The sequence below is a fragment of the Canis aureus genome, chromosome 33, assembly GCF_053574225.1.
Source record: "Canis aureus isolate CA01 chromosome 33, VMU_Caureus_v.1.0, whole genome shotgun sequence".
NCBI classification, from domain to species: domain Eukaryota; kingdom Metazoa; phylum Chordata; class Mammalia; order Carnivora; family Canidae; genus Canis; species Canis aureus.
Window position 1 is genome coordinate 7,347,507 of NC_135643.1, and position 27,246 is coordinate 7,374,752.

The window sequence follows — 27,246 nt, forward strand, 5'->3', positions numbered from 1 at the left end:
TTTTTTAAAAATATTTTATTTATTTGACAGAGAGAGAGAGCACAAGCAGGGGGAGCAGCAGGCAGAGGGAGAGGGAGAAGCAGGCTTCCCCCTGAGCAAGGAGCCTGATGTGGGGCTTGATTCCAGGACCTGGGATCATGACCTGAGCTGAAGGCAGATGCTTAACCAACTGAGCCATGCAGGTGCCCCAAGGACATTAATTTTTTAATAGCAGTCATCCAGAACAGCACTGGAAATATATTTCTTCTGAAATAAACTAGAAATTAAAAATGTCTTGAAGCCATTGGAAACCACAGGATTAGTTGAATTAGTTTCTAAGATTTGGGGTGAGATAGCACTCAACAGATGTAGTATATCATTCTAGCATTTCTTTCACCACATTGTGAATGTGACCTGTAGAAATCAGGAAAAAAAAAAAAAAAGAAGAAAAGAGAGAATAAATGAATGAACAAATCAGGATTTATCAGTTTCGTCTTTCTTTACATTATCTTGTTCGAATATCAAAACTTCCATTCTACTCCTCCCCTACTGCCAAATTGCTACATATTTGCAATCTACATCAAACCATGGCCCCTGGTTCAGCACAATGTATTAGAAAGAGTCACAATCATCAGTTAAGGTTCAGAGGAGTTTCCTAGGTTACAGCCTCATTATGCTTCCTTGCTTGAAAGCTGCATTGGTTTGTTCTTCCACAATATCTATTAAGTGCCTACTAGGTGTCAGGCATTGTTGCTAAGTGGTTGAGGGAACTGGCAACAGAATGCTCTGTAGATTGGCAAAGTTAGCTTCTGTTAACAAATGTCCATGTATCATCAACCATGCCAAGGTAAGAGTCTCCAAGAGGCAGAGAATACCAAACGATCTTTGTCACTAACTGGATAACTACAACAGTAAACTGTCACATCCTCCTTCCTCTAGGACTACTTTGACATCAGATTCCAAGTCATTGTTAATATGGGCCTTTTAACAAATGTCCTTGCTTGGAGAGACAACAGTCAATTCTCAGGAGGTAGAGTATAAGGAGGAAAAAGAGTGATCTGGACTCTGGATGAGAGTGAATAAAGCACGTTAGTTCTTGAGGGAAGCCATTAAAACAATCGGAAGACAAATGCTAGGATACTAAAATGGTATGAAAATGAAACATGAAATGAACTAAAATGAAGAAGGACTTTATTTTGTGAGGTATGTGGCAAAATAGCTAAGAAAGAGACAGATTGGGCCAGTGACAATTTATCATACACATGAATGTACCATCCTGAGCAAACATTCCCAAGGACCTGATGGGAGCTAGGATTTTATAGATAATAGCCATTTCCAACTGAAAACTAAACTTTGATTGCAAATTCCACAGGGCTTGGCAATAAGAGATTGAAAGACAGGACAAGTAAACTATTACTCATTTGTCTGAGAGAAACAGGTACTCAGATAAAAAATGTAACCAGGGGAGCTAGGAAATAGGTAACTGAGCAGTTACCCAACTTTGACAATATAGCCACCAAAAAGTCAGTAACTCTTCTTCATAGTGGGGGCTTTGGGAATTTTGGATGAAAGGTCCACACTAACTTTATAGAGATATTTATTTATTTATTTATTTATTTATTTATTTATTTATTTATTTATCATAGACAGAGAGAGAGGCAGAGACACAGGAGGAGGGAGAAGCAGGCTCCATGCCGGGAGCCTGACGTGGGACTCATCCAGGATCGCGCTCTGGGCCAAAGGCAGGCGCTAAACAGCTGAGCCAGCCAACTTTACAGAGATTTAAATAGCTTCCTGTCACTTTGGAGGAAGGATTATTATGTTAATATTCTGGTGTTGTCAAGAACACAGAACTAGGCACATTACATAATCACACTTAGTATAACACCTCATTTGGTTAGTGTTGGTAGAGCAGACCTAGGAACTAGACTTAGGGAAATGAATGTCTGGTCGCACACATAATTTGACTACCAAAAATCATGGTCTAGTTAACATACACATGGTTCATATGTGGCATGTTCATTTGGTACCTCACACAGCCACTCTTCCTGTGGTAGACAACCTAACAAATCTTCAAATTCTTTCCTATCCTTCCAGGTTTAGCCCTTTCAACCCATGGAGGCTGACTACCAACTGTTGGTGTAGGCTAGCAATTAAAAATGAGTTGTCCTCCATTTTGCAAGGGATGTTGCATGTATTTGTGAGAGAGGACCAAAGAAATAAAGGATGTTATTGAGAGTTCATTTTGATATTCCTAAATGAAACAATTCCCACCAACTTACCAAGTGCCTTTTAGAAAGCATTCATTGCTTTTCTTTTTTCAATATCTCGCTTGAGTTGACAAAGGGTGCATAGAGGGAAACATCCCAGCCATAGGAAATCACTGAAAATAGATCCCTGTTAAAAAACAAACAGCGGATCAGCATATAGCCCATAAATATAGTCACACAATTCCTCGTATTTGTATAGCTTTTTAAAACTTTTTAAAAGGTATATTTTATGCTACTGGTTTATCTTGAGAATTCTCATTTACCTTCACTTGGTCATCAGAAAAATGGGTATAATAAGTTGCTCAGATTACATAACAAAGTGGTAGCTGCACTTGGTCTTTCTTTTATCAAGCCAGTGCTCTTACCATAGTATAACACAATTTCAAATGATTTCCTGGTTCAAGATAGCTCTTGTCCTTTAGCATCTCTTCTGAAATGCTTCCCTTTAAAACCAGCTGTAAAATGCACCAGTTTTTCTGTAGTTTGAGAGCAGAGCCAGACCAAGGCCCACATTGTATCCCTCTAGCCATTTTCATTGACATCTCTCAAGTTCTGCAATGGAGGAAGTTTGGAGCAGAGGGGAGATACATAAATTTTGGGGAAAAGAATGAATATTGTTTGGAAAGCCATAGAATAGGGTGCTTTGCAAGGATTTGAGGGCCCTCTAAATAGAAGGGTCCATTTGGATCCTCAATGACCTTCTGGGAAACATACCCTTGAAGGGACTCCTGTTCTGGTTGCAGGAGGCACTGGGTGAACCAGGGAGTTATAGTCTGATAACCCGATTTTATTACAGTGTATCTTGACAGATGGAAATAATTTTGAACTCCATTATTTGACAGGGCTTATTTTTTTAAAATATTAAGTTTGCTGTAATTCCCAGTTTACAGTGTGAGCTCACGGGGTGGGGCAGGGGTGGTGTATAATCAGGAGCTTCTAAAAAGTGAAATTATGAGTGATTTATGTTTCACACACACAAAATTTTCCCATTGTTACAGTGATTTTGATTGTTATCTAACAGAATAAGCATGTGGGACAAAAGAGCAAACAAATAGCAGTCTTAAAAAATCTAATGCTGTGATCTCATGATATGGAAGAATGGGTACAAACTTGAAAATAATTCAGTACTTGGGGTGCCTGGGTGGCTCAGTCAATTAAGTGTCCAACTCTTGGTTTCAGCTCAGGTCAAGATGGAGCCCCATATTGGGCTCCCCACTCAGTGCAGAGTCAGCTTGAGATTCTCTGCCTCTCCCCTCCCTTCCCCCTCTCTAAAAGAAATTAATTAATTAAATAAATATTTGGAGAAGAATAATTTTGTCCCTTGTCTTCTCTTTTTCCTGATAACCTTTACTTATAGTACTTATTTTTTTGGTTTTAATTCATTATTACTTTTAATTTTTTTTATCTTTTAAGCCTTCATTAAACCAGCATTATTAAACACTTATAATATGTCCCAAGGAAGAAAGTATTCTTATTTGATGAGGATCTAATTACTTGGCTGTTCCAGCACATCTATACCTGTCTATTACCCCAGTTAGCTTTCAGGGAGAAAAAAATCCCCATTATTATTTGTTGAGAAACCTAGGAAACCTATAGAAAATAAACCCTGATTCTAAGTACGTTACACAGTGTTGATACAGAGAAGAAAAAAATCATTCCTTGTTCACAGTGAGAAGAAATGAGCTATAGGTTTATACCATGCTGAAGTTAACAAAAGACAGAATTGTTTTGACCAGAGAACACCCTTTCAAGAAATGGGTGCCAGAAATAAAGATTCTGCACTCATTACTCTGGTTAAATGAACTGGTGCTTCACTTGTTTGGAAGTTGTCTTGTTACGAGCACTATTTAGGAATCACTGAACAAATAAATGAATGAATTAGGGTACATGGCTGGCTTCCTTCTCAGGAAGGCAAGATGTAATGTTGGAAAAGCCAGACTGTTGGGAGTTAGGATAACCTTGAGCCCAAATTCCAACATTTACATGTTCTGTGACCTCTAGATATGGTTTCCATATTTACAAAGGGAAGTAACAATTCCTGCACCACAAGAGTTTGCCAGTAGTGAATGAGCAAATATAGGTGAGATAATACCCCAGCTTATGGTAGTACAATCAATGGTTGCCTCTTTTCTTCCTCCTTCTCTCCTGCCCTGCCCAAAGGGATGTATCCATAAAGCGAAGGGCAGCAGATCAGAGAGGCTGCATTGTAGCAGCCCCATAAAAGTTTGCATGGATGTGAAAGGAAAACAAAGCAGAGAGCCTGAATGATACAAACCAGTCCTGGGAATTATTTTTAGGTCTGTTCTAAGGAGGAAATAGAGATACACTGCCTATAAATAAACTGCTTCATTGTGTGTCTAGGAAACCTACTATATCTAGAATCTTAGGCCTAGAAATCATCTTGCACAACTTCCTCATGACAGGTGAGAAAACTGATGCCATCACATGATTTATTAGTCAAAAAGTTAGCTATTTGCTCAGCTGTTCCCAAACCCTTATCTCCAGGTTCCAGCTCAGTGCCCCTTCCTAGGTACCATGTTGGGGTCTTGGGCTGCTTTGAGAACCTTACCCTCACACCATATACATAAGTACACATGCATGCACTTTGCATACAATTCAGGAAGTTCAAGGTCCAGGCACAAGGTTAAGAACCCCTGTGTGTTATGCTGCCTTACAAGGTAGCATGAATGAAAGCAGCCTTGAGCACTGAGCAAGTCAGGAGGCTGAGCAAGTACACAGGAGAAATGAGGCCAGGGCCCTGAACACACCTCTGCCCTGAGGAAGTGGCTGAGTAATTCTCTGAGAAAAGTACAAAAATAAAAATAGTTGTTTACTGAGCACTTACTGCATGCCAGGTCCTGTGCTATGCCCTTTCCATACATCATTTCACATGACTCTTGCTACATGATCAAAGGGGAGGTGTCATTGTAACTATGTATCAGTGAGGGGGTCAAGGCTTAGGGAGATTAATAACTTGCTTCTGTTCCTATGGGGGCAGTTTCCAGGAAAAGAATCCATCATATCACTTCTTTATTTAAAATATTTCAATGGCTTCCCTGCTCATTCATGGCAACAGCTAAAGTTCTTTCAATGGTTTTCAAAGGCCTAGAGTTTCTAAGTCTCGCTCTAATGTCATCTTTTTCTATGACATCCTACCCCCACCCCCTCATTCATTTGATTCTTGCCTGTCTGGCCCCTTGCAGTTTCTGGAACATTCCAGATATACTCCTTTAAAGCCTTGAGTGACACTCTTTCCTCTGCCTGGCTCTTCCTCAGATGGGTCATCTTCCCATCCTTTTACTTTTGTACCAAGGCCTTCTCTGATAACCCGATTTAAAGTTAAAACTCCCTTTCTAAAATGTGGATGGTTATTGAATTTTGTTGATGTTTTTCAGACATCAACTGAGCTGATCATATGGTTTTTCTTTTTTTGAATCTATAAATAGAATATTCTGATATTGAACCATCTTTGCATCCCAGGGGATAAATCTTGCTTAGATAAAAATATATTTTATGATACTGAAAAAAATAATAACATTAGAATCCTTCAACATTCTCTACTCCTCTTCTTTATTTTTTTCTGTACCACCTTACCAGTATCCTATAAGGTTTTTACTTGGTTACACAGTAGTGATCTCCTGTTAGAGTGTAAGCTCTACCATTGACAACCATCATAGTAATAATTGATTCAAGTGAGACGCTTCAATGGATGTTAATCTTAGTGGATCAAGGTTTGATGAGGAATAGGGTATTTTATCTCTCTACAAGGTCCTTACTCATTATAAAGGGGAAAATGGCAACCTTATAGTGAAGAATCCTGGTGGACACTATCTTAACTAGGTAATCAATGTAAACAATCATAATGGGATACACTGATGTCATGTGCCTCTCGGTATGAAGCACAGCAAATATCACATCAGGTCTGTGGAGGATCTGCCAAAATGTAAAACCCAAGTCTAACCATGAGGACATACTTGGCACACCAAATTGGGGGAAAATACAGAATAACTGATCTGTACTTGGAAAAAAAAAAAAGACAAGGAAAGACTGAGAAACTATTTCTATTGTAGGAGATGAAAGAGGAATGACAATTGAACACAATGTGTGATCGCAGGTTGATTTTGTTCTCATCCACAGGATGTCATTGGGTTAATTGGTGAAGTTTAAATAAGATCCACAGATTAGCTAATACACTGTATCAGTGTTAAATCTCCGATTTTGAGCGTTGTATTATGGTCATATAAATGAATGTTCTTGTTATTAAGAAATACATGCTGTAATAGAGGTAATAAGACATCAAGTTTGTAATTTCCTATTAATGCTTCAGAAAAACAGAATAGGCAAACGGGTAGAGGAAAGAGTAAACAACACAAAGGTGGCAAGACTTTAATGTATTTGGGGGAACGTGGGTGCAGGGTATTCAGGAATTCGTTTTCTTTTTTTGTTGTGTTCTTTCTGCGACTTTTAAGTCTGAGAGTCTGTTAAAATAGAGGTCTCAAAAAAGTAAGGAGAAAAAGGATGTAAGCTACATGCATGCAGACAGGGCTTTCCATTTGCTTTGTTCACTGGGATGTGTCTGGCACCCAGAAGAGCAGCACCCCACATGTTCCGCGCCCGCGCCAGCCCCCCGTTGAATGCCTGCCTACCAGTTTAGGACGGAGCCAGGTCTGGAGGCTCAATAATCCCTTTTGAATGAATGAGCACTGGCTTAGGAGGCGGCCGCGCCCTAACAGACTCTGCTGCAGGCTGCAGGTTGGCAGAGCCGCGGGTGGGCCTCGGGGCAAAGCGGCCGGAGCGCTGCGGGCCCTCCAAGGCTCCCCTGCGCGCCTCGGCACACCTGCCGCCAGGTGGCCAGGTGAGATGTTCTTACCAACGGTGCCTCCTGTGAGTCCTGTGAGTCCCTGCCCCGATTGGGCCGGGAGCGGAGACAAGGTCGGGGTCCAGGTGCCAAGGCCAGGAGGGCGATCGCAGCCCCGCGCTGGACCCCAGGGAGCCCTGGGCGCCTCGCGGGGCAACGGGCGACTCACCGGGATGCCGAAGCGCGTCCGGTACAAGGTCCTCATGGCGACGCTCGCTCCGCACAGGCAGCATTCGTTCATGTCGGAGGCGATCTGGCACGAAAGGCACAGGGGACAGAAAGCCCCACAGAGGCCTGGGTGCGGGGGGAGGGCACACAGAAGAGTGAGTGTAAGTCATCATACTCTCAACGAAATCACACCCCTTTCAGACAAGGTGCTGGCTCAGAAAGTGGCCTTAATGGGCGCTCGGAGAAGACAACGTCATCCTCTGGCTCCTTGGGCCTTGCTTCTAGAGCCATCTGTCCAGGAATTGGGGATACCTCGTGAGTCACTACACCAGGTCAGATTTAATCGCAGAAGCTCATGCCTTGCTAATCTCAGCGTGTTCGCATTATCTTTCCTCCCTGCGCTTGTGACATTCGGGTCATGCTTGCAGAGGAAGTTTGTGGCGTCAGGATGTCTGAGAAGCCCTCTAAAAACTGTGGGAGGGCATTGAGGGTCAGGAAACACCGAGTGAAGAAATCATCAGGGACAAAGAGAGGAAATAGATCCTAGATGGTCATTCGGGCAAAAGGACTCTATCATCATCATGAGGATGGAAGCAAGCAGAAATTAAGGGACGTTGGTATCAGTTGTTTAAAAAGTTGGGTGCAATTTCACTTTACAGAGTTTCTGTAGGAAAGAGGGCCTAAGAAAATGACAACAAACAGGAAACTGTTCTCAAATATGCTCGGAGTAAAAGTCTATTTTGCAAAGTGCTGGGGTGGAGTTCTGGTATGGCTGTACCCTAGATAAGAGAGTCTGTGGTTTTTTAACTGATTGTTTTTAAGCAGAAGGGATCTCCAAAGAAACTGCAACTTCCATCATACACAAAAAAAGGAGGCTGTTTCTCACACACAATGTCAAGATGAGCCCCCACAGAGAACGTCTGTAACCCATATGGCATGAGACTCTGAAATAAGAAAAAATTTCTCACGCAAAAGTGTGTTTTGTAGTTTGAAGTGAGTAAAGCTAAAAGCCTGCAGTGCTTCCTGAGATGGAACAGTGAGAAGAGTTGCAAGAATGTCACTGACAGCTGGAAAACACAGAACAGCATTGTCAGAAAAGGTAGAGGTGAGTAGAAGACAAGCTAGAGCAACGTGTCAAGAGCATGGTGATATAAGAGGTGAAAAACTGCAAAAGGCAATTGGTCTGGACGAGGATCACAAACTCAAGGTCATGCAGGTAGAATGAGTGAAATAGATTGGAAAAAACACAAAAGAGACAGCAGTGGGCACAAATAAATATGGCAAGCTGTAGAATGAGAATCACTTTTAGTGGGATCAGGTAATGCTAAGCAGCAGCTGAACTCTGCCATATGTAATGAAGGCTCGTCTTTCCAGATTTTCCAATTTTCGAAAGAACTTGGCAATCTAGAATGGAAAGTCAGATTTTTATGTGAAATCTGACTTTTATATGTTTCCTAGTATTTTTAAATTGCTATCTGAAGAGAGCTCATTAAGTATAGGATGAACAAAACACATCTGGTGGTTGAATCCACCCAATGGGCTTGCGAGTTGGACAGTAAAGCAGAAGCTCAGTGACAGGGTAAGTAGACGAGTTCTATTAGGTCAGGAACCTGAACTCCTAGAGTCCAGGAGAAGCAATAAGTAGGTACACTTACAAATCCCCAGGTCATCAAAGCAGTCAAACATGCCAGTTTGCCAGTCGCTATTCATCATACTCCCTGCTGTACCATATCCTGGCTGCGAAACAACTGGATTCATTTTTAAGACTAAGTTCCAAAAGGCACTGCCTGTGAAAACAAAACCAAAAAAGTATTAACCCCTACCTGTGTTGGTTGGATATCATGTAAATTTTAGTCGAGAGGACTTTCATCACACTTCTCCTGATTAGGGTTGGCCACACTCAACGAACTTAGCAAGACATAGGTAACAGTCTATTATTGATACTTGGTAATTAGAAATTTCAAGGAAGTGGAGTGAGGGTTCATTTTTCAGGTTTTCTGGGGGGATTTTGTTGCCCCTTTTGTTCTGATCTTATTTTCTTTTAATCTGCAAGATGATTTTTTTTCTTCTATTTTCAAGACAACCATCCTGAACAATGTCTACTTTGCATATGAGGTGTTTTATTTAATACTGCTTGTAACGACTCTTACAACACTATTGCATGGACATGATCTCAGTTGCTTCTTGAGAACTTTGTGAGATAGAGTTCTTTACTTCTCCAGAAAGATGTCATTACACCGATGCCTCTAGCTAATGTCAGTCCTCATTGCCTAATTGCTACTGGCATCCTGATAGCTAAAGTTTTAACAGATGTCCTAGGTTACTTAAAAAAAAAAAATTAACTTCTTTTTGTGAAATTGTCAGGCAAGAATCTGAAAAAAATGGTGGGAAGACTAAGCTTTCACAGAAAAGTCCGGTAGTTGCCAAACCACTAAGAAATAGTGTCTCTCAAACAAAGTGGGGCCTATACTTTTCAGATTTCATCCAGGGATCAAATGAAGTCTCCTAAGCTCTACCCAGTCAGAACTCCGGAGAATGTATTTGGTTTCAAAAAGGCTGATGTTAAAACGTTCTTGTGTACTGCTTCATATCTAACCATGTGTTGTGCTCTGGAGCCTTGACCCCTGCTCGTGTCAAACACTTCCCTTAATCAGGTGCGAGGAAACATCCAGTCCCATTATCTGTCCACCTGCTCCATGTAGCAAGGGAAGGCCCAAGTCAAAGATGCTCCCAGAGTACATCTCAATCCTGACTGTGCACTAGGCTCATCCCTAGTGCTTAGTTGAAAACACACATACTTTTTTTTTTTTTTTTTTTTTTTGAAAACACACATACTTGATTCTGATTCAGTAGCTGGGGTAGATCCTGGCAAGTAAAAGTTTTCAGAGGTGATTGTGATGTAGACAGCTCTGGAGACCACTGCTTACTGGTCATTTCACTCTCTTTCCACCCTTCCCAGTCCTCTTCTTAGCTCCTCCCTTGCCCTGCTCTTTGTTCTGGTTGATTTTGTCTACACTGACATGCGTGGCTATCATCAGTTGATTTCCCCGACAGGTGATTATGGAATAATCATGGGACAATAAGAGCCAGGGCACTTTGACTGCCTTAGAAGTCTACCTCTAATATTTATTATCAAGAACCTGCTTTATGACACAAAGGGAAAACAACCAAATTGAGAAGTCTCCATAATTATTGTCACATCACACTAGGGATTACATTTGAAACTATTGGGCTAGATAAACATTTCACTGGAATCCAAAGATCTTTCTTCTCTCTGATTATTTAGGAGGACTATGACATCTTTTCTACTACCGTCTTATCAGAGTGGGCACATGCTGTGAGCTCAATGTACTATCTGAAAAATAGTCACAAAATTTGAATAAATTGCACAGGTAATGTTGTGTATAATATTGAATGTTACAGATATACTTCTGGCCTGAAGGTGAATTATCCAATACCTTCAAAATATATACTGGGAAAATCATTACACAAAATGTACAAGTAGCTGTTGCTGCTGCGTGTGTATCATTAAAGAAAAATATGCCAGTACGACTATATTCTTTTTTTTTTTAATTTTTTTTTTATTTTTTTTATTTATGACAGTCACACAGAGAGAGAGAGAGGCAGAGACACAGGCAGAGGGAGAAGCAGGCTCCATGCACCGGGAGCCCGACGTGGGATTCGATCCCGGGTCTCCAGGATCGCGCCCTGGGCCAAAGGCAGGCGCCAAACCGCTGCGCCACCCAGGGATCCCCAGTACGACTATATTCTTAATAGAAAATTACTTCTTAGAAGAAGCATTGCTTTTGGTGAAAAAATTTGCATAACCAAACAAATCAGTTTAGCTAATGTATCAAGATGGAAAACTATGCTAAAGTTCTTTTCAAGACTCCAACCCTAAAAATTATTCCAGAGCAAAGACTATATTTTAACTATTCTTCCAGTGTTTCATTACCCTTTGCAGAGCCCTGGAAACATTTTTTTGTGTGTGGTCAGCAGTTTACAGTAAGTATAAAATTTGCTGTGCTTGGTGAAGAAAAAGGCCAGTGAGGAGGCTCGAGAATCAGTTCTGATAGGAATCCTGAAATGGGTGTAGGCTGTAATTACTCTACACACAAATCACATCTATCCTACATTGTACTGTTTGTATTAATTCAATTAATTTCTAATCTAACACAGGGACTCTTGCCACTTGTTCTTAAACCCCTAAATTCCTGTTCTTTAAGTAAAATGTTTACAAAACACACTACAGTGTATGTCTGTATGCATATATTATGTGTCTATTTATAGATTTTGTGCTTCTGTATGTGGATAGTTCTACACTGAGCAGCAGTGGTTCTTACTGTCCTGTGCACAGGACTCAGTATCCTTTTAGAGTGTAGAACCTAGTGTAGAACCTAATTCACTAGGTCCAGAATAGGGCCAGAGGCTTGTTTTTTTTTTTTTTTTTTTTTAAGATTTTATTTATTTATTTGAGAAAGAGAGAGAGCAAGAGCAGGGGGAAGGGCTGAGAGGGAGGGAGAAGCAGGCTCCCTACTGAGCAGGGAGCCTGATGCAGGGCTTGATCCCAGGACCCCGGGATCATGACCTGAGCCGAAGACAGATGCTTAACCAACTGAGCCATCCAGGCGCCCCTGCAGTGGCAGTGCTGCTGGCAACTGGCCCGCACTTTGACTACTCAGTGTCTAGATCATGATTAGGAACTGGGTTCAAATTTATTTCCCACCCTCTGTGTGTTCTTGGACAAGTAAACTAACCTCTCTGCTCCTCAATTTTGACACCTTTAAAATGATTATAGTACCACTTTTCTCATGGATTGTTGTATTACTGTGATGAGACTATGTCAATAGACTTATGCCTTTTAAACACTGTGTTTTCTGTATGGCAGTGAGCGGACATATGCCCCCTTGTGTCTATCTGAGGCTAAATGTTAAGTAATAGGTCATACACCTGACTCAGTATCAGGCAGTGCCTGGGATCACAGCTCCATAAAGCTAACACAGTGTGGTGATAAAATGAGCAATGGGGTAGGAATCTAAAAACTTGGGTTTAGTCATTGCTGGTATTTGGCAGGCTCAAGCAAAATCCTGTTATGTGAAGACATTTTGAAAACTGCAAATCACTATATATATATAGAGAGAGAGAGAGAGAAAGAGAGAGTCTAAGAAGAGTCTAAGTGCCAAGAACATGGATGGAAAAACCTGAGTGTGATATGTTGCCAATATGACAATGGTTTACGCTTGCTTTCCAAAGTGTGTTCATGCTTCATCTCTAGTTGACACTTATCTCTGTTTAATATTTCCAGCAGACTAAAGCACTCAGACAATGAAGGCTGATAATATGCTTTCTACTGTAGACATGAAAACTGAGGCAAAGAGATTACATGCTGGGGCTAGGGAAAGGTCAGGATCACTAGTCCAACCTCCTTAATTTATAGATGAAGACATGAGGCTTGTCTCAAAGACTGAGTGTTACTCTGTATCCTCTTCCCAGTCTCTTCAGGAAGAAGACATGAAGACACCTCACAGGAAACATTATAGAAACCCAAAGATGAGAAGGTGGACCAGTCAGCACGATCCAGTGGTTTCCATCATTGATGCTGGCCACAGACTCCAGCTTTCCAATCATTAGCTAATGACCTTGTCCCTCAGTGTCTTCATCTGTGAAGTGCACAGTAAGTGGCTTATAAAACTGTCAGGAGCATTAGATATTTGAAAAGCCTTTAGAGTGATGTCTGGCATGGGATACATTCTTCATGAGTAGTAGTTACATAAAAGTGAGTACTTGGCCCTGGAGGGAAATCAGTAGAATCCCCTACCCTTCTTTACACTCTCCTGTATATTATGGGATATGGGCATTTCTTCTATAAGGCCACAGATGAAAGGGAAAGAAACAGAAACTAAGTCACATGCCTACAGTGACAGAGTGGCAAGGCTGGGATTTGAATTCACTTCTTGGGACTCTAAAGCAGTTATGCTTATTTCCACCCAATCTGGGATCGGGAACCTTGGCCAGCTAAAGTGAGCCAGACCTGCTCAGGGAGAAAAGGTAAGCATATTTTAGGTTATCCTTTCCCAGGTGAATTTTGGAACCACAGGGAGGTGGTTTGTGACTAATGTTGCTTTCTTTTAAGTCATGTGTCTGTGTGTCTGTGTGTGCTCATGTGTCTTTCTTTATCCAGGTAGATATTTTTAGTGTTTTGAAAGCAGTCACTCAAAAACGTCCTTTAGAGTTCCACCATACAGGTTCAGCTAACTGGTTCACAACTAGGATTATTCCGCCCCCCCCGCCCCCCCGGGACATTTGCCAATGCTTTGAGATATTTTTGGTTGTCATGATCAAGGGTGAGGTGCTATTGTCATTCTAGTGGGTGGAAACCAGAGACTTTGCTAAACATCCTGCAAAGCACAGGACAGCCCCCACAGCAAACAATGTTCTATCCCCAAATATCAACAACAGTGCTAAGGTGAGAAACATGGTTAGAAAACATCAAAAGCCTCATGACACCTGAGCTTTTGGAGGGCTTCTAAAGGTATTTGATTCGGTTTTCTAGGGGTATAGAAACCGAGGCTATAGTAGCCAGACAAGCAGTCCTTGTAAGGAATGGGACCTAACACTTGGCCTCCTACTCACAATGTTTCAAAGGCTAGAACTCAGGGATCATGACACTACCCAGTTTCCCCATAGATTGGTTCATATCCTATTCTGAAATCCTGCTTATCCTGCCAGTTGCTCCCCTTCCACCACTTGCCTCTTTCTCTTCCTTCTGCTTCTTGTTCCTATGTGGACAGTGTAACTCTCCAGTTCTATTTTTTTCTCTTTCAATAAACTTACTATTTTTAAAACTTTTTAAATTCAATTTGCCAACATAGTGTATAACACCCAGTGTTCATCCCATCCCATCAAATGTCATTAGTGCCTGTCACCCAACTTCTTTTTTTTAAAATTTAAAGTCAATAAATTTTTATTTAAGGAATTTTACATGTGATTCCTTCCACTGCCCATCATTGTAGTTTTTCCAAAGTCAGAATCATAATCTTCAGAATAGCCCTTTTAAAAAGAACTTTTGTTCAATACAGTTGTCACTATCAATCCGGAGTTCTTTCAGTTGGGCTTCTTTGATTTCAAGTGAAATATGAACACACTTCAAAAATTCCCCACCTGTAATCTTTAGAATCCAATTTCTTTATTCTAGGGACACATTTAGGATCAGAGTAGATGGATCTGTCTGTTTCTCAATTCAGACACCTTCTAAACATGAATGAGTTCAAATCATATTCACCCCTAAACTATCACACCCTAGGATTGTACAGATTGTTGGGATATGCAAATATCTAAGATTTTAAAAATGTGACTATTAGGTCTTTCACATCATCTTAGCAGATAGATGTCTTACAGTTCTTTCCCACAGATCTAACACATAGTTCTGTGAATAAAGCAAACCACACGTATACTCAATGAGGCATTTCCAACCACGTTGGTCTACAAAAAAAAGCCCCATTAGGATATACCTCAACTCTTTCGGTGAACTCCTAACTGAAGTGCAATATACATTCAGTGAAGTGCAGAAATCATAAGCATTACTGATGAATTTAATGGTGAACAGTTCTTGTAATCACAGCCTGATTTAAGAAGTCCATTATCAGCACCACAGAAGCCCTCCTTACTCTTAGAAAGTCCCTCTGCCTCTGCCTGTGTTTGAGCCTTACATATATTGAATTATATGCACTATTTGTTCTTCTGTGTCTGGCTTCTTTTGCTCAAAATTAGGATTGTGAGATGCAACCATGTAGCAATAATTCATTTATTCTCATTGACATATAATAAATCATCATATAGATATAACACAACTTATTCATCCATGCTACCATTGTATTGTTTCCAGTTTGGACTATTAGGAATGGTACAGTAGTGCTATGAACATTATTGTACATATCTTTAGGTGGGTCAGGTATGTATTTCTATTGTGTCTACACCTAGAAATAGAATTGCTGGGTCCTGGGGTTGGTAGATAATGCCAAACAGTATTGTCAAATGGTGGTACCAATTTACATTCCCATTAGTAATGGATGAGAGTTCCATTTGCTTCATGTCCTTGTCAATACCTGGTGATGCCATCATCTTTCTTTTTACCCATAGAGTGCTACCAGCATCTGGGAAGTGGAAGCCTAGGCTTAAGACTGAGAAAAACAGAAATTATGGTTAAATGATTAAATAGAATTGCCATATTTAGGAAAAAATAAAGAAGATTGTTAAATTTGAATAATAAGTCCTAAGCAATATTTGAGACATACTAATACTAAAACATTTTTCATTCTTTAGTTGAAATTCAAATTTAACTGGGCATCCTGCATTTATCTGGAGGGTTTGGGGAATAACTTTGAAATTAGAAAATATGGTGGCAGTTTCTGCCTCCCAATTTACAGGAATGGAACTGGCATGAGGGAGGCCAAAAACAATGGAGATTTCCTAAGTTGTGCAGGAAGCTGTCTCCCATCCCCCAGGGAATGAGCAGACGCCAAAGGACACTAACGGTGGCCATGATTTATGATTTCTATCTAAATTCTTACAAGAGCATTTCCTCTGGGAATGCAATTGCTTTACTTATGGTTAAAGGAAGGAAACTGAAATTTCTTGAGCAGTTTCTACTGCTAGTTTCCATTTTAAGCAATCTTAGGTACATGATGAGATTCTAGCCCCATAACAATCTTTTCTCCTAATTTGAAACCAAATACCTGGAGCAGCATAGCCAGGTGCCCAGGCAGGTGAGCTGAATCCAAAGTCCATACTCTTCCAACCTACCAAGTCCTATCTTCCAGGTCCTATCTTTAGAGGAGTCCCACTGACTGGCCCCAGGGCCTGCATGGGCTCCATTTCTCTCAACCAGTCTCAGCTATGCTGATGGGATCCACCAAATGGCTATTACTCTCCTTGGGTTTCCCCAGGCTCCTCATTCCCTCTATTTCCATCCCTCCTTTCTCCTCTGTCCATTTCCTTCTGGCTTTCAGCTGCCTACCAGACCATTCCATGGGTTGTAGGCAACCCGTTTCTGGAAAAGCAAAGTAAATAAAGTCAATTGGGAAGGCCCCGCTTTGAGTCACTTTGAGCTTCTTCAGCCCCCAACCAGCCTCCAGCAGGCCTATCTTTTAGTGCAGGGATTGAGTCTGCATCTGGAACCAGTTGTCCTACCACCTTGCATCGCAAGCAGAATTCTGCAATCTCTGCAACACATGGGGACTCTGCCTCTGTACATGTTGTGTATAGACCAGAAAATGCCATTCTAAAATATGCCTTTATGGCATAAGAGTTATTCTGAATCCATTATTTTGAGAAACAGCACACATAGGAGAAGCTCTGAAAACAGAGTCAAACTTATCCTTTAAGGTAATTTACATTTATAAGGGAAAAAATATCCATTTGTAAGTGCCCCCCTCTCCTATCAGGAGTAGAGGGATGACTCTATACCACAAGAGACTCATCAATGGAAAAAGTATGGATTTAAATCTGCATGACAAGCCTTTATTTTCCTGCTCCCTTTCTCATAACTGGCTTCCCCCACATTTTCTGTCCAGTGCCTTTAGCTAAAGCTGGTTTAAGCCTGAATTCTTTTTTGTTTTCATTTGTTTTTATTGAAGTTCAATTTGCCAACATATAGTATAACACCTAGTGCTCTTCACATCAAGTGCCATCCTTAAGTCTGAATTCTAAGCCACTTCTGAGAGTTACTCATTTTCCTGCATACCTCCCATGTATATGAGATATATGTGTAATCTTTTTTTGTTTGTTTTTCTTTGTTTTCTTGTTTTTCTCTCCTTAATCTGTCTTTTCTTTCAGGGCCCCTAGTCAAGAATTTGGAAGGATAGAGGTTAACATATTTTTCCTCTTCTACAAAGTCATTTCTGAAATTTTAGCCAAACCAGGAAATTTAAAAATGATTATTTATGCATGGTTGAAAAGATAAATTAAAAAAAAAAAAAAGGTTTGTTTATTCATGAGAGACACACAGAGAGAGACAGAGACATAGGCAGAGGGAGAAGTAGGCTCCATGCAGGGAGTCTGATGTGGGGCTCGATCCCAGGACTCCAGGATCACGCCCTGAGCTGAAGGCAGATGCTCAACCAATTGAGCCACCCAGGTGCCCCCCAAAAATGACATTTCTTAATCTAAACTAAATAATATCTGAAACAAAAAGCCTCTGGTCACTGCCCAGGGTGATGGAATAGTGGGAGCTGGGCATTCTGCCCAATTTACTGAAGCCCCCATGTTAGGCCTTAGCTGAGAATATAGCTCTTCTCTTTATAGACTTGGACTGGGGAAAGGAGGTTCCTCACTTACCAGTATCTGGCTTCTAGTCTACCCTGCCTCCCCAGATACACTCAGATCCTGCTCCTCCCAAAGAATTCCCTCTTGAGCTTCTCCCCACCCAGAAGCATCACAGCAAGCCTGCTGTTAGTCCTGGGTCTGATCTGTATCTGGAGACAGTTATCTGGATCACCTACAGAATGCAGTATTGCCTGTATCATAATAGGATCCTTGACTAATATACCACCAATCACATTATTTCTGAAATTTTAGCCAAAACAATGAAAACTATATTACATGTAAGTTTAAAAACAATTGTGCATCATTGAAGTTATGGCATTTCCTAATTGAAGCTAAATCATTTCTATCACCAAAAGCCACTTCAAAACATTTTCCCTTTGGTTAAAAATGGTGCTCATGCTTGGTAATCCTTAAATTCAGAGCCCTCTCAGGAGTATTTGTATATTTGATAGTCCTCAACTGGGAATTTTTCTGACACCGGGGGAGTCCTTTATCCTACTTTTGTCAAGGAAGTAAAGGTTTGTGCTCACTAAAACATTTAACTGAGGCGAGGATTGGTGACAAAAACCATAGAATACACTGGATCCTCCCAGGTCTCTTCTCACTCTGCCATCAACTAATTCATTCAGCTTCTTTGCTACTTTTGTCTTAAAATTGTTAATCTGCTGTCAGGCATACATGGCTCTAGGGGAAGAATGCCTGTTCGTTCCTAAACAGTTTTAGGGTGCCCAAGGACTCACCCTATTTTTTCAGTCCTTTGGCTGCCATTTCTTTCTCTTATCCAGTCAGGCCACAATGCTCACCAGTTTGCAGGCATTCCCTCCATCCTGTTCCTGCTGTGAGCTCCTGTCCCTTGTTTTCCTATTTACCTGTTTTAATATCTCAGCTAAAATGCCACCTCCTCCATGAAGCCATTCCTAATCCTCCAAGTTGGATTTGCCTGTTCCTGTTCAACCTTGCACATCACTCTCATGATGGGCTGGAGAGCCTATTGGGTGAGGGAGTCAGCATGCTGGGTGCTAGCCACACTTTTATCTTTTCTTTAAATGCTAATAGCAGTTTTTGCCTTTCCTCTAAATGCCAATAGCAGTATCTCCACTCTCTTCTCCCAAGGGTCATTGGGAAAGCCCTCAGAAGTGACATTAACTTCAGATATGAGATTAAGAGATGTGCAAACTGAGCACTTATATTTTTCTTTGTTTTCTTTTTTTCATTTGCAGGTTTTTCTGAGGGTGTAAGTGGGTTTCAGTCATCTGGGTCCCCCAAAGACAGTGACTTGCACATAGCCTAGAAAATACTAAGTAAGTATTGGGCTTCAGGATATATTACCCTAAAATATGGCAGCTTAGCATGTTGAATGTATTAAGGAGGCTGAGAAAATGGCAAAAGCTTGAAGGTCATTTTGACCTCTTCTTGCCCTTCTTCCCTAAAAGCTGTAGATAAATCTGTCATGTGAAAGGTACTTTCCCAGTACCAGGAACTACTCTTGACATCCAGTGGATGGAGGTCAAGGATGCACCCCCCCCCCATTCTTCCTTCCAAATCCCCCACTTAATCCCCCATTCCTGCCAACAATAAAGTATTTGGCCCAACAGTGTCAAGACTGAGAAACTTACTCATACCTTCATCTTGTTCTTAAGAAGATTTGAGCAGCTCACAAACTTACATATATAACAAGATACAAAAAGAAAAAAAGAAAAAAAGGAAATTTGTCACAGGGAAAATAAAGTCTGAGCAAATTTAGCATGTCCTTTAAGGTTCCCATACAGTGCTGGACATGGGCTGCATATGAGGTTCTGGGCTTCCTGCCAGGCAAAGCAGAGGGCATGCAAACATTTAGGAAATTGACTATGTCTATAAAAGAAAAACATATTGATAGCTAGAGAAATTTCTCATCAAGGTCCTCAAAAAAAAAAAAAAAAAAGGAGATGATATATGACATGTGGTGGTCCAAGTCTTTAACAGTATCTCTAAACAGAACTGTGACTTTCACGAACATATTTCCTAATATACGGTTAAATCACAATGCTGGAGCAGAATCACTGAAGGCAATCTATGAGCAGCTAAAATGATCCCAGCGAACTGCTTATCTCTGATCATCTGGATGATCCAGGATTAAAAAATCAGATTTAAAATGTAGATTGTTCAGAGAGACACGTGGATGTATATTCTTGGGCAACCCTCCATGAGTAATATTTTCACCAGCTAGGACTTGATAAAAATTGGGCAGCAATGGGTCTGAATTGGAAGTCTTTGGTGAGAACCAGAGTTTAGATTCTCCATGAGGGCTGCTTATTATGCATAAGAACAGATATGCAGCAGGAAAGGGATATAAAGCAAATGTATTGTTATAAAAATTAAATGATGCAGTCAGGCCACACATCTGAATAGAAGGCACCCTAGTGTAGCACGGAGGGAGCTAACGGCTATCCTAACTCAACATGGAGATAAGATAAAGGTATATCTGTAAGAAAGCCTATGTTTTCCTCAGATACAAGTTCTGGGCCTGCTTTACCAAGTAACCGATAGTGAAGTTGAGAAAGGAAGAATGGCCAACACAGGCTACAACTGGCATTTAGATGATCATTTAAAAGAAGCAGATAGTGTTACGCTAAGAGATACCTCTTCTGCATGTACTTATGAATTGCATGTGATCATAGGAGTGATCAAAGTCCCAAAGTTGTACACCATAGAACCTGGAAAATGCTTATATCAGGTGTTAGCAAAGCCTACCCCCTGTGACAATAGAAGAAGGCAGTAAAACACCCTTGGAGTCCAATTTTAAGTAACTAACATCCTGGTCAGTACTATGGAGATCAAAGAATTGCAACGTGGAATCATAGCATAAAGAGTTGACCTTTTAAAAACACCAACCACTTGGGTCCACTGTGATTCTGACCCATTAGTCTGGGCGAGAGGAGAGGATATGTTTAATGCTTCCCAGGTGACTCCAAGGTGTGGTGAGGGTTGAAAATCAGTGTATTAAAGAAAGCCTAGCCAAAATGATAAATTTGAGTATTGAAATAGTGGAGCCTTAAGACTTGTACACAAAAATAAAACACATTTCCTCTCAATTCAAATTTCCCCTACCACTTAAATTTTGACTGCAAACACGTGTAATTATAAAAATGTAGCCAAAATAGAATGTTCAATGAAGACACCCTAAAAAGCACAAAAACATCAAAAGAAAAAAAAAATCTGTTAATCCACCATACAAAGTTAACCTTATTGAAACTTGTGACATACATCCTTACCTGTAGTCCAATAAAAAAAAAAAATTGCGGATAGGACCATGTTTTTTAAGGAATATTCTCCTAAATATGGCAATAAATCCATTTCTCCAACAGTGTAGAGAAGGCTGCTCCACTTGCTGTTTCTGACACTCGGGGAGCAAGCGTTCATCTCTTTGAGAAGTGGCATTCAATCATTGTGCTCCAGCTCAGAATCATTATCTGATTAGTTAATGACTCTGGAGTTGGTGTAAAAAAGACAGAGAGGGGGCAGCCCCGGTGGCACAGCAGTTTAGCGCCGCCTGTACCCCAGGGCCTGATCCTGGAGACCTGGGATCGAGTCCCACGTCAGGCTCCCCGCGTGGAGCCTGCTTCTCCTTCGGCCTGTGTCTCTGCCTCTCTCTCTCTCTGTCTCTATGAATGAATAAAACCTTAAAAAAAAAAAAAAAAAAAAAAAGAGAGGGTCTTTCTCTCTAAAAAAAAAAGAATTTAATTGGAGTTGTTCCAGCTCATCCCACAATTTATTTCTGTCTGTAGAATTAAAGGTTGAAATATTACTGAGTGAATCAATCTTTGAGTTAACTTAAAAGTCCCAATTCATATGCAAATATCCTGAAATCCCTCACCTAAACCCAGATCCCTCACTTAGGCAATGGTCTATTTCCCCAGACTCCTGTCTTGCCTTCGTTCTTTCTCTCCTCATATCCTTTCTAGAACTCGTCTCCAGTAGGAGCTCAGCAGAGAGGAATCCCAAAAGAAGAGGGTATCACCACCTCCTGGACTTGCACAGGGCTTGGCTCTCCCATGCTTAGCCTATCTGGTATCTGGTCACACCCACACTGCAGCAGTCCCATAGATATCTCAGATAATATTTTGGCTACAAGAACTGGAAGACCTATGAAGCATAGCATTATATTTTAAATATTGCTGTGATTCATATCTGAATCGGAATTACTTGCCCTTTTTACTAATGTGGGCCAAAGCTCCTTTACCAGGGAAGTCACTACAGCCAATAGCCATATCCATTTCAGTACAGAACATCTCCACCAAACTTTATTTATTTATTTATTTATTTAGTTAGTTAGTTAGTTAGTTAGTTTTGGGTAAACAATCAAGTTTGTTACGTGATGTTAAATTTTGTTTTACTTTAAGTAAGTGGAAGAGTCTCCCTCACCCTTATCTTCCCCATTGTAATGGAAGTAAAGAGGGCTAAGATAGTGCTGGTCCTTAGCCATAAAGTCAACTATCAAAGCTTGCAGGCTATTGAGTTTTGGGTGGTATCTTAAATTTAAAACTTGACCGGGGTGGGGGTCGGCGGGGGGGGGGGGGGTAGGGCTGGGGCAGCACCTGGGTGGCTCAGTGGTTGAAGATCTGCCTTGGGCTCAGAGTGTGATAGTGTGATCCCAGGGTTTTGGCCGGGAGCCTGTTTCTCTCTCTGCCTATGTCTTTGCCTCTCTCTCCGTGTCTCTCATGAATAAATAAATAAATCTTTAAAAAATAAATAAATAGAACGTGACCAGGACCCATCCAATACTTTATCAGAAAACAGCAAAACCGTTTTGAGTGCTCTACTTGGTATAAATAGATCTCAAAACTTCCATGAAAATACAGTTACTGGTGACCATGAAACATTTACATGTTGACAAATTTAGTTCAGGCAAAAGGCAGCAGACTATACAAACACTTGATTATAATTTTTTTTTCTCAAAATCTTCCAGATATACTTTTCTAGAGCATGGTCTGTACACCAAAAGCATCATCCATTAATTTCACACACATTTGTCTCCATTTTCACTCCCCCAAGTTAAACTCAAGTGAGCTTCAATGCAATCTTCAGTGCTAATTTCTCAATAAAACTGATGGCTATATGGGATGCCAGTTCAGGCTGCTGGGCTTCCTCCACATTTTGCTAACACATTGAAGTGCTCTTAAGGTCAGTTACCTCCCAGGAGGTAAACTAAGCATTTCCTTAGGGCATCAATAAAGCTAGGGCAATAAAGTAAAATAAATGAGAGAAAATTTTAGAAAAATATTTAGTCTTCCTGCTGAAATGAATGCAAATCCTTGAGGGAAATATTCATAATTATATTGGCCTTGACGCTGATTTACATATGAAAGGGTGTAGACCTGTAGTACACCGTTAAGTACATTTTCCAGTACATTTAAGATGTCTAGAGACGCCCATCAGGTCAGCTGTTTCCAGGTCCTTCTCCCCTATTGGAGTCAGGGTCACAGCTCTGCTGGTGCTGGCCATTCCACTTTTAATCCCACCACAGTGCCTGGATGCTCAATGGCTGTTTTTTTTTTTTTTTGAAAAATGAACAAATTCATGAATATAGAAACTGTTAAGTTTCATACACATGATTGTAAAGTCTCTAGACTAGACATCTAGATGTCAGCAATACCACCTCCCGACCCCCACCTCCCTTGTAACAGCCATTTTTAAGAAATGTGCTAGCCTTAGGGGTCTGGACAAAAGAGGGAGGGAAAAAAAAGCTTCTTTTTTCCTCTTCCGTTAAATCATGTAGGTGAGAAAAGCTAATCATTCCCTCAACAAGGAAAATACTGAAAGCCGACTTGGTATTATTGGTGATAATAACAATGTAACAAATTGGGAAAGGTAACAAGTGGCCAGATCACTTGTTTTTATTTTATAAAAACAGAGACATTTAGCATTAATTCTGACAATAAGATAATAATAAGCTTCAAGGTGACTGAAAGTAGAAATCGTGCCTCCCTACCAGCAAAACTAATTCCAACAGCAAATCCTGAAACCAATGGCAAATAAGACACTTTCTAGAAGCAACTTAATATTTAAAATATTCTGTTTAAACACATCAGTCTTCATGGTGATGCGAAGATTTCTTCTTTAATGATCAAGAACATTTTTTCCCTCTTAAAAATGCATCTCTAGTAGCACGTTTTAAAGAAACAGGCTACAATTTACCTCGGCTCTTAAGAATCACTACTGCCAAGTTGAATTTAAAAGACAACCGCATGCTGCAGACTTACGGGCTTAAAAAAAAAAACAAAAAACAACCCAAGAAACTCAATGAGGCAAATGATGAATATGTACCACTCAATTCTGCCCTGGCCTGTATTAATTACACGGTAAGATTTTACTGGTTCTATCGTTTATTTTTTAAATATTTTTTTTTCTTTTGAAAGAAGAGGGGAAAGACAAAAGGTTACACAACGGAAAGGTATTATTTTGTATTGCAGTAATACTCACCCCACTCTGGTTAACTACAGAGGCCAGCAGCCCAGGCCAAGCAGGAGAAGCCCCAGGGGTACGACTGCTTGGCTGGAGGCTGCAGCCTTGTGCTGTAGTAGCTGGCAAGGGTGGGGTTAGGGGTGGGGAAAGTCAGGAGGTGGGACAGGAGGAAAGAAAGCTAGTTGTCTCTACTGCCTTGGAGGCCACTGTTTTTCTATTTAAGAAAATGCACAATGCATTTTATCTCACTATATTTATTTTCTGTGATACTTGCCTGACAAACCTCGCGCCCTTAGACAGCGAGATTTATTTATGATTAGGCAGAAACACGTTTTATGAAGGTCCAAATTTTGTTCATTTACTTAGGGTTTCTCTACTTTTTCCACTCCCTAAGGCACTTAAGGGGCATGGTATGTGTTTAAAAGTAAGCGGTGGGCAGCTGGTCTGAGGTCTCAGAAATGCTAGAGAGATAGGCCACCTTCCTTCTGGCCAGGTTGTTGGGACTTAGGTTCCAAGCTAAGGGGCTGGGTGGCTCGGACAAGAGGAGTTAGTGAAGGGTAAGGGGACAGAGTGCGGATGTGGCCAGTGGCATTTCAATACCACTCACCTGGTGCCAGTGTGGAGAGTGGGTTCTCACAGGTGAGACCGACATCAAGGAGCTCACTGTGGGAGCAATTCTACAAGTGAGTGAAGGGTGCAGAGGGCCTGAGCAGGGTTAGAAAGCAAGAGGAGGGATTTAACAGAAACTCGGGACAGGAAAAGGCAGTTCTTCGAAATTGGGCAGGGGAATGGAAGGGGAACTGTCTCACTTATCAAATCGTTAGACAGGCACATAGATACACGATACTGCGTCTAAAACCTCAATTGCGGGATCCCTGGGTGGCGCAGCGGTTTAGCGCCTGCCTTTGGCCCAGGGCGCGATCCTGGAGACCCGGGATCGAATCCCACGTCGGGCTCCCGGTGCATGGAGCCTGCTTCTCCCTCTGCCTGTGTCTCTGCCTCTCTCTCTCTCTCACTGTGTGCCTATCATAAGTAAATAAAAAAAATTAAAAAAAAATAAATAAAACCTCAATTGCTTCCGGACTGCCCACTAAAAAGGAGTTAGCTTAGCAGAGGTTAAAGTGTCCTTCATTCCTATCAGTGTGGCCCTAGCAAGTTGTATTTTCTTTCATAGGGTTTGAACAGAAGAGCTGAATGCCTCACATCCCTCAGACTGCTTTCTGTTCCCCCAGGTGAGACGTGTGTACAGAGGGAGCTGGTGGGGGAGGCACCAGGTAAGCGGAAAGGGGTTCTTGAGTGCTCACCTCTCTCCCAGGAACACTTGCCTAGACTATTCACATGCACATGTACCATTAAGTGGAAAATTCACTATCAGTAGGATACATGCTTCTGTTTTTTAAAGATACATTTATTGGGACGCCTGGGTGGCTCAGTGGTTGAGTGTCTGCCTTTGGCTCAGGGCGTGATCCTGATCCCGGGATTGAGTCCCACATCAGGCTCCTTGTGACAAGCCTGCTTCTCTCTCTGCCTGTGTCTCTGCCTCTCTCTGTGTGTCTCTCATGAATAAATAAAATCTTTAAAATAAATAAAATAAAGATGTGTTTATTTATTTATTTGAGAGAGAGAGAAGGGGGAGGGTAGAGGGAGAGGGAGACAAGGACTCCTCGCTGAGCAGGGAGCCCGATGCAGGAGCTTCATCCTAGGACCCTGAGATTGTGATGAGCTGAAATCAAGAGTCAGACGCTTCACCGATTGAGCCCCCCAGGCATCCGTATAATAAATGCGTGTGAGCAATAACCACTGTGTACATAGGCCACTTCCCTGTCCTGGAAGAGCTCACGGCCTGGAAAGTGAGACAACTGAACAGTCTGTATAGAAAATATCATTAGCATCTTACAAAGTAAGAGGTCACCAGTTCTAGGCCACTAACTGGGTGGCTCTTGGGCAAATCTCTTAATCAAAAAGACTGTGATTTATTTAGGAACTGGTATGTGCCCAGCACAAAAGTGTTTCATTTCAATCGTTTCATATATTAGTATATGTTTTCACCACTTGATAGTCACAGCAAGAGATGTGCCCCTATTTGGCTTCATTCTAATAAAGAAGAAAGACAAAAGAAAAACACATGGAAACACAAATAAGACCTAAGTATGGATGCCTGGGTGGCTCAGCAGTTGGGTGCCTGCCTTCGGCTCAGGCCATGATCCCGGGATCCGGGATCGAGTTCCACATTGGGCTCCCTGTAGGAGCCTGCTTCTCTGCCTGTGTCTCTGCCTCTCTCGCTCAGTCTGTGTCTCTCATGAATAAAAAATAAATCTTTAAAAACAAACAGACAAAAACAAATTAAGACCTAAGTAAACCTACAAATGGACACTATAGTTGCACGTTGTTCTAAGAGTCTCAAAGAAAATTGTCAAGGGGCTGAGATTCTGAATAATGGGGTAGTAAGAAGGAGGCTTACCTTGAACAGGGTGGGCAGGAAGGGCCTCCTTGAGGCAGAGCCAAAGGAAGAGCAGTGGCTGGCTGAGTGGAGGGGGTGGTAGGAGAATCCTGGTAGATGGCAAAAGTCCCCCTGTGAACTCAGTGGATTTTAAGGAACTAAGAGAGTGTGACCACAGAACAAGCAATAAACATTCTATTGGACAACGTGCGGAGCCAAGGAATAGAGGTGGAGATAGTTTTACAGGACTATTCAGGAAAGTCTCCATGGAATGATGTATTTTCAAGATAGATTGGCAGCCTGGATTGTTTGTATGCATGCATGTGTGTACGTGTGTGTGAATTCATGCTGGGAAAACTACCAGGCCATTTGCTAGTCTTTTCATGATTGATTAAAGGAAGTGGCATGGCCACAACCTCGCTTCTGTTGCTTCTCTCTCTGCAAAAGGGCTCAGCAAGCTTTGGGGCTGAGGATGGGTAGATTTAGTGATAGATGACCAGTTCCCTGAGAAACATAGTCAGGGCGGCTGTGTGTGATGTCTGACATGAGTGAACTACATTAGGGTCATTGCCATTTTCAAGGTCATTGCCATTTAGTCAAAAGGGACTAAATAACCACTGGTCTGGGCCATGTGGAGGACTGCTTGCAATGAATTCCATAGGTCCTGCTCCTGGGGTTAGCCACCCAGCAAGTATTTATCCAGACAGTATGGCAGAGTGGCGCTAAGTGTGGCCTCTGGAGCTAGAATCACCAAGGCTGTGTGG

The 27,246-nt window shown here is 41.4% G+C and overlaps 1 protein-coding gene, 1 long non-coding RNA gene and 1 other non-coding gene across 7 annotated transcripts in view; 1 reads left to right on the forward strand and 2 right to left on the reverse strand.

Moving 5' to 3' along the window:
* Positions 1 to 26,787, reverse strand: LOC144304237 (placenta-specific gene 8 protein-like). 2 transcript variants are annotated; one of them, XM_077882741.1, is made up of 5 exons: positions 26,504 to 26,787; positions 8,931 to 9,062; positions 7,277 to 7,401; positions 2,262 to 2,376; positions 1 to 393 (listed from the first exon to the last, which is right to left on the reverse strand). In XM_077882741.1, exons 1-4 carry the CDS (start codon positions 26,748 to 26,750, stop codon positions 2,272 to 2,274), a joined length of 609 nt encoding a protein of 202 aa, XP_077738867.1. In that variant the 5' UTR covers positions 26,751 to 26,787; the 3' UTR covers positions 1 to 393; positions 2,262 to 2,271. The 2 variants fall into 2 exon arrangements, with proteins under 2 accessions (XP_077738867.1, XP_077738868.1); XM_077882742.1 differs by lacking the exon at positions 26,504 to 26,787 and adding an exon at positions 24,061 to 24,218.
* Positions 7,101 to 27,246, forward strand: part of LOC144304238 (uncharacterized) — a 24,709-nt gene continuing 4,563 nt past the window's right edge. Inside the window, exons 1-5 of one of the 4 annotated variants that reach the window (XR_013371177.1) lie at positions 7,101 to 8,380; positions 12,769 to 12,949; positions 18,819 to 18,899; positions 21,543 to 21,648; positions 25,217 to 25,274. This is a non-coding gene — a long non-coding RNA (uncharacterized LOC144304238). Of the gene's footprint in view, positions 8,381 to 10,561; positions 10,668 to 12,768; positions 12,950 to 18,818; positions 19,193 to 21,542; positions 21,649 to 25,216; positions 25,275 to 27,246 lie in introns of those variants that run through there. The other 3 variants (XR_013371178.1, XR_013371179.1, XR_013371176.1) reach the window with 3 other exon arrangements.
* On the reverse strand, positions 14,661 to 14,792 carry LOC144304432 (small nucleolar RNA SNORA18). The gene has a single exon (XR_013371344.1). It is a non-coding gene; the product is annotated as a small nucleolar RNA SNORA18 (small nucleolar RNA).

Excerpts from the sequence above, each read along its gene's own strand:
- LOC144304237 (XM_077882741.1), bottom strand. The coding sequence starts at position 26,750 with ATGGAGACTTTCCTGAATAGTCCTGTAAAACTATCTCCACCTCTATTC. Across the intron at positions 7,402-8,930 it reads CTTTGATGACCTGGGGATTT|GCCTCTGTGGGGCTTTCTGT; the intron begins GTAAGTGTACCT and ends CCCCGCACCCAG. Across the intron at positions 2,377-7,276 it reads GGACGCGCTTCGGCATCCCG|GGATCTATTTTCAGTGATTT; the intron begins GTGAGTCGCCCG and ends GTTTTTTAACAG.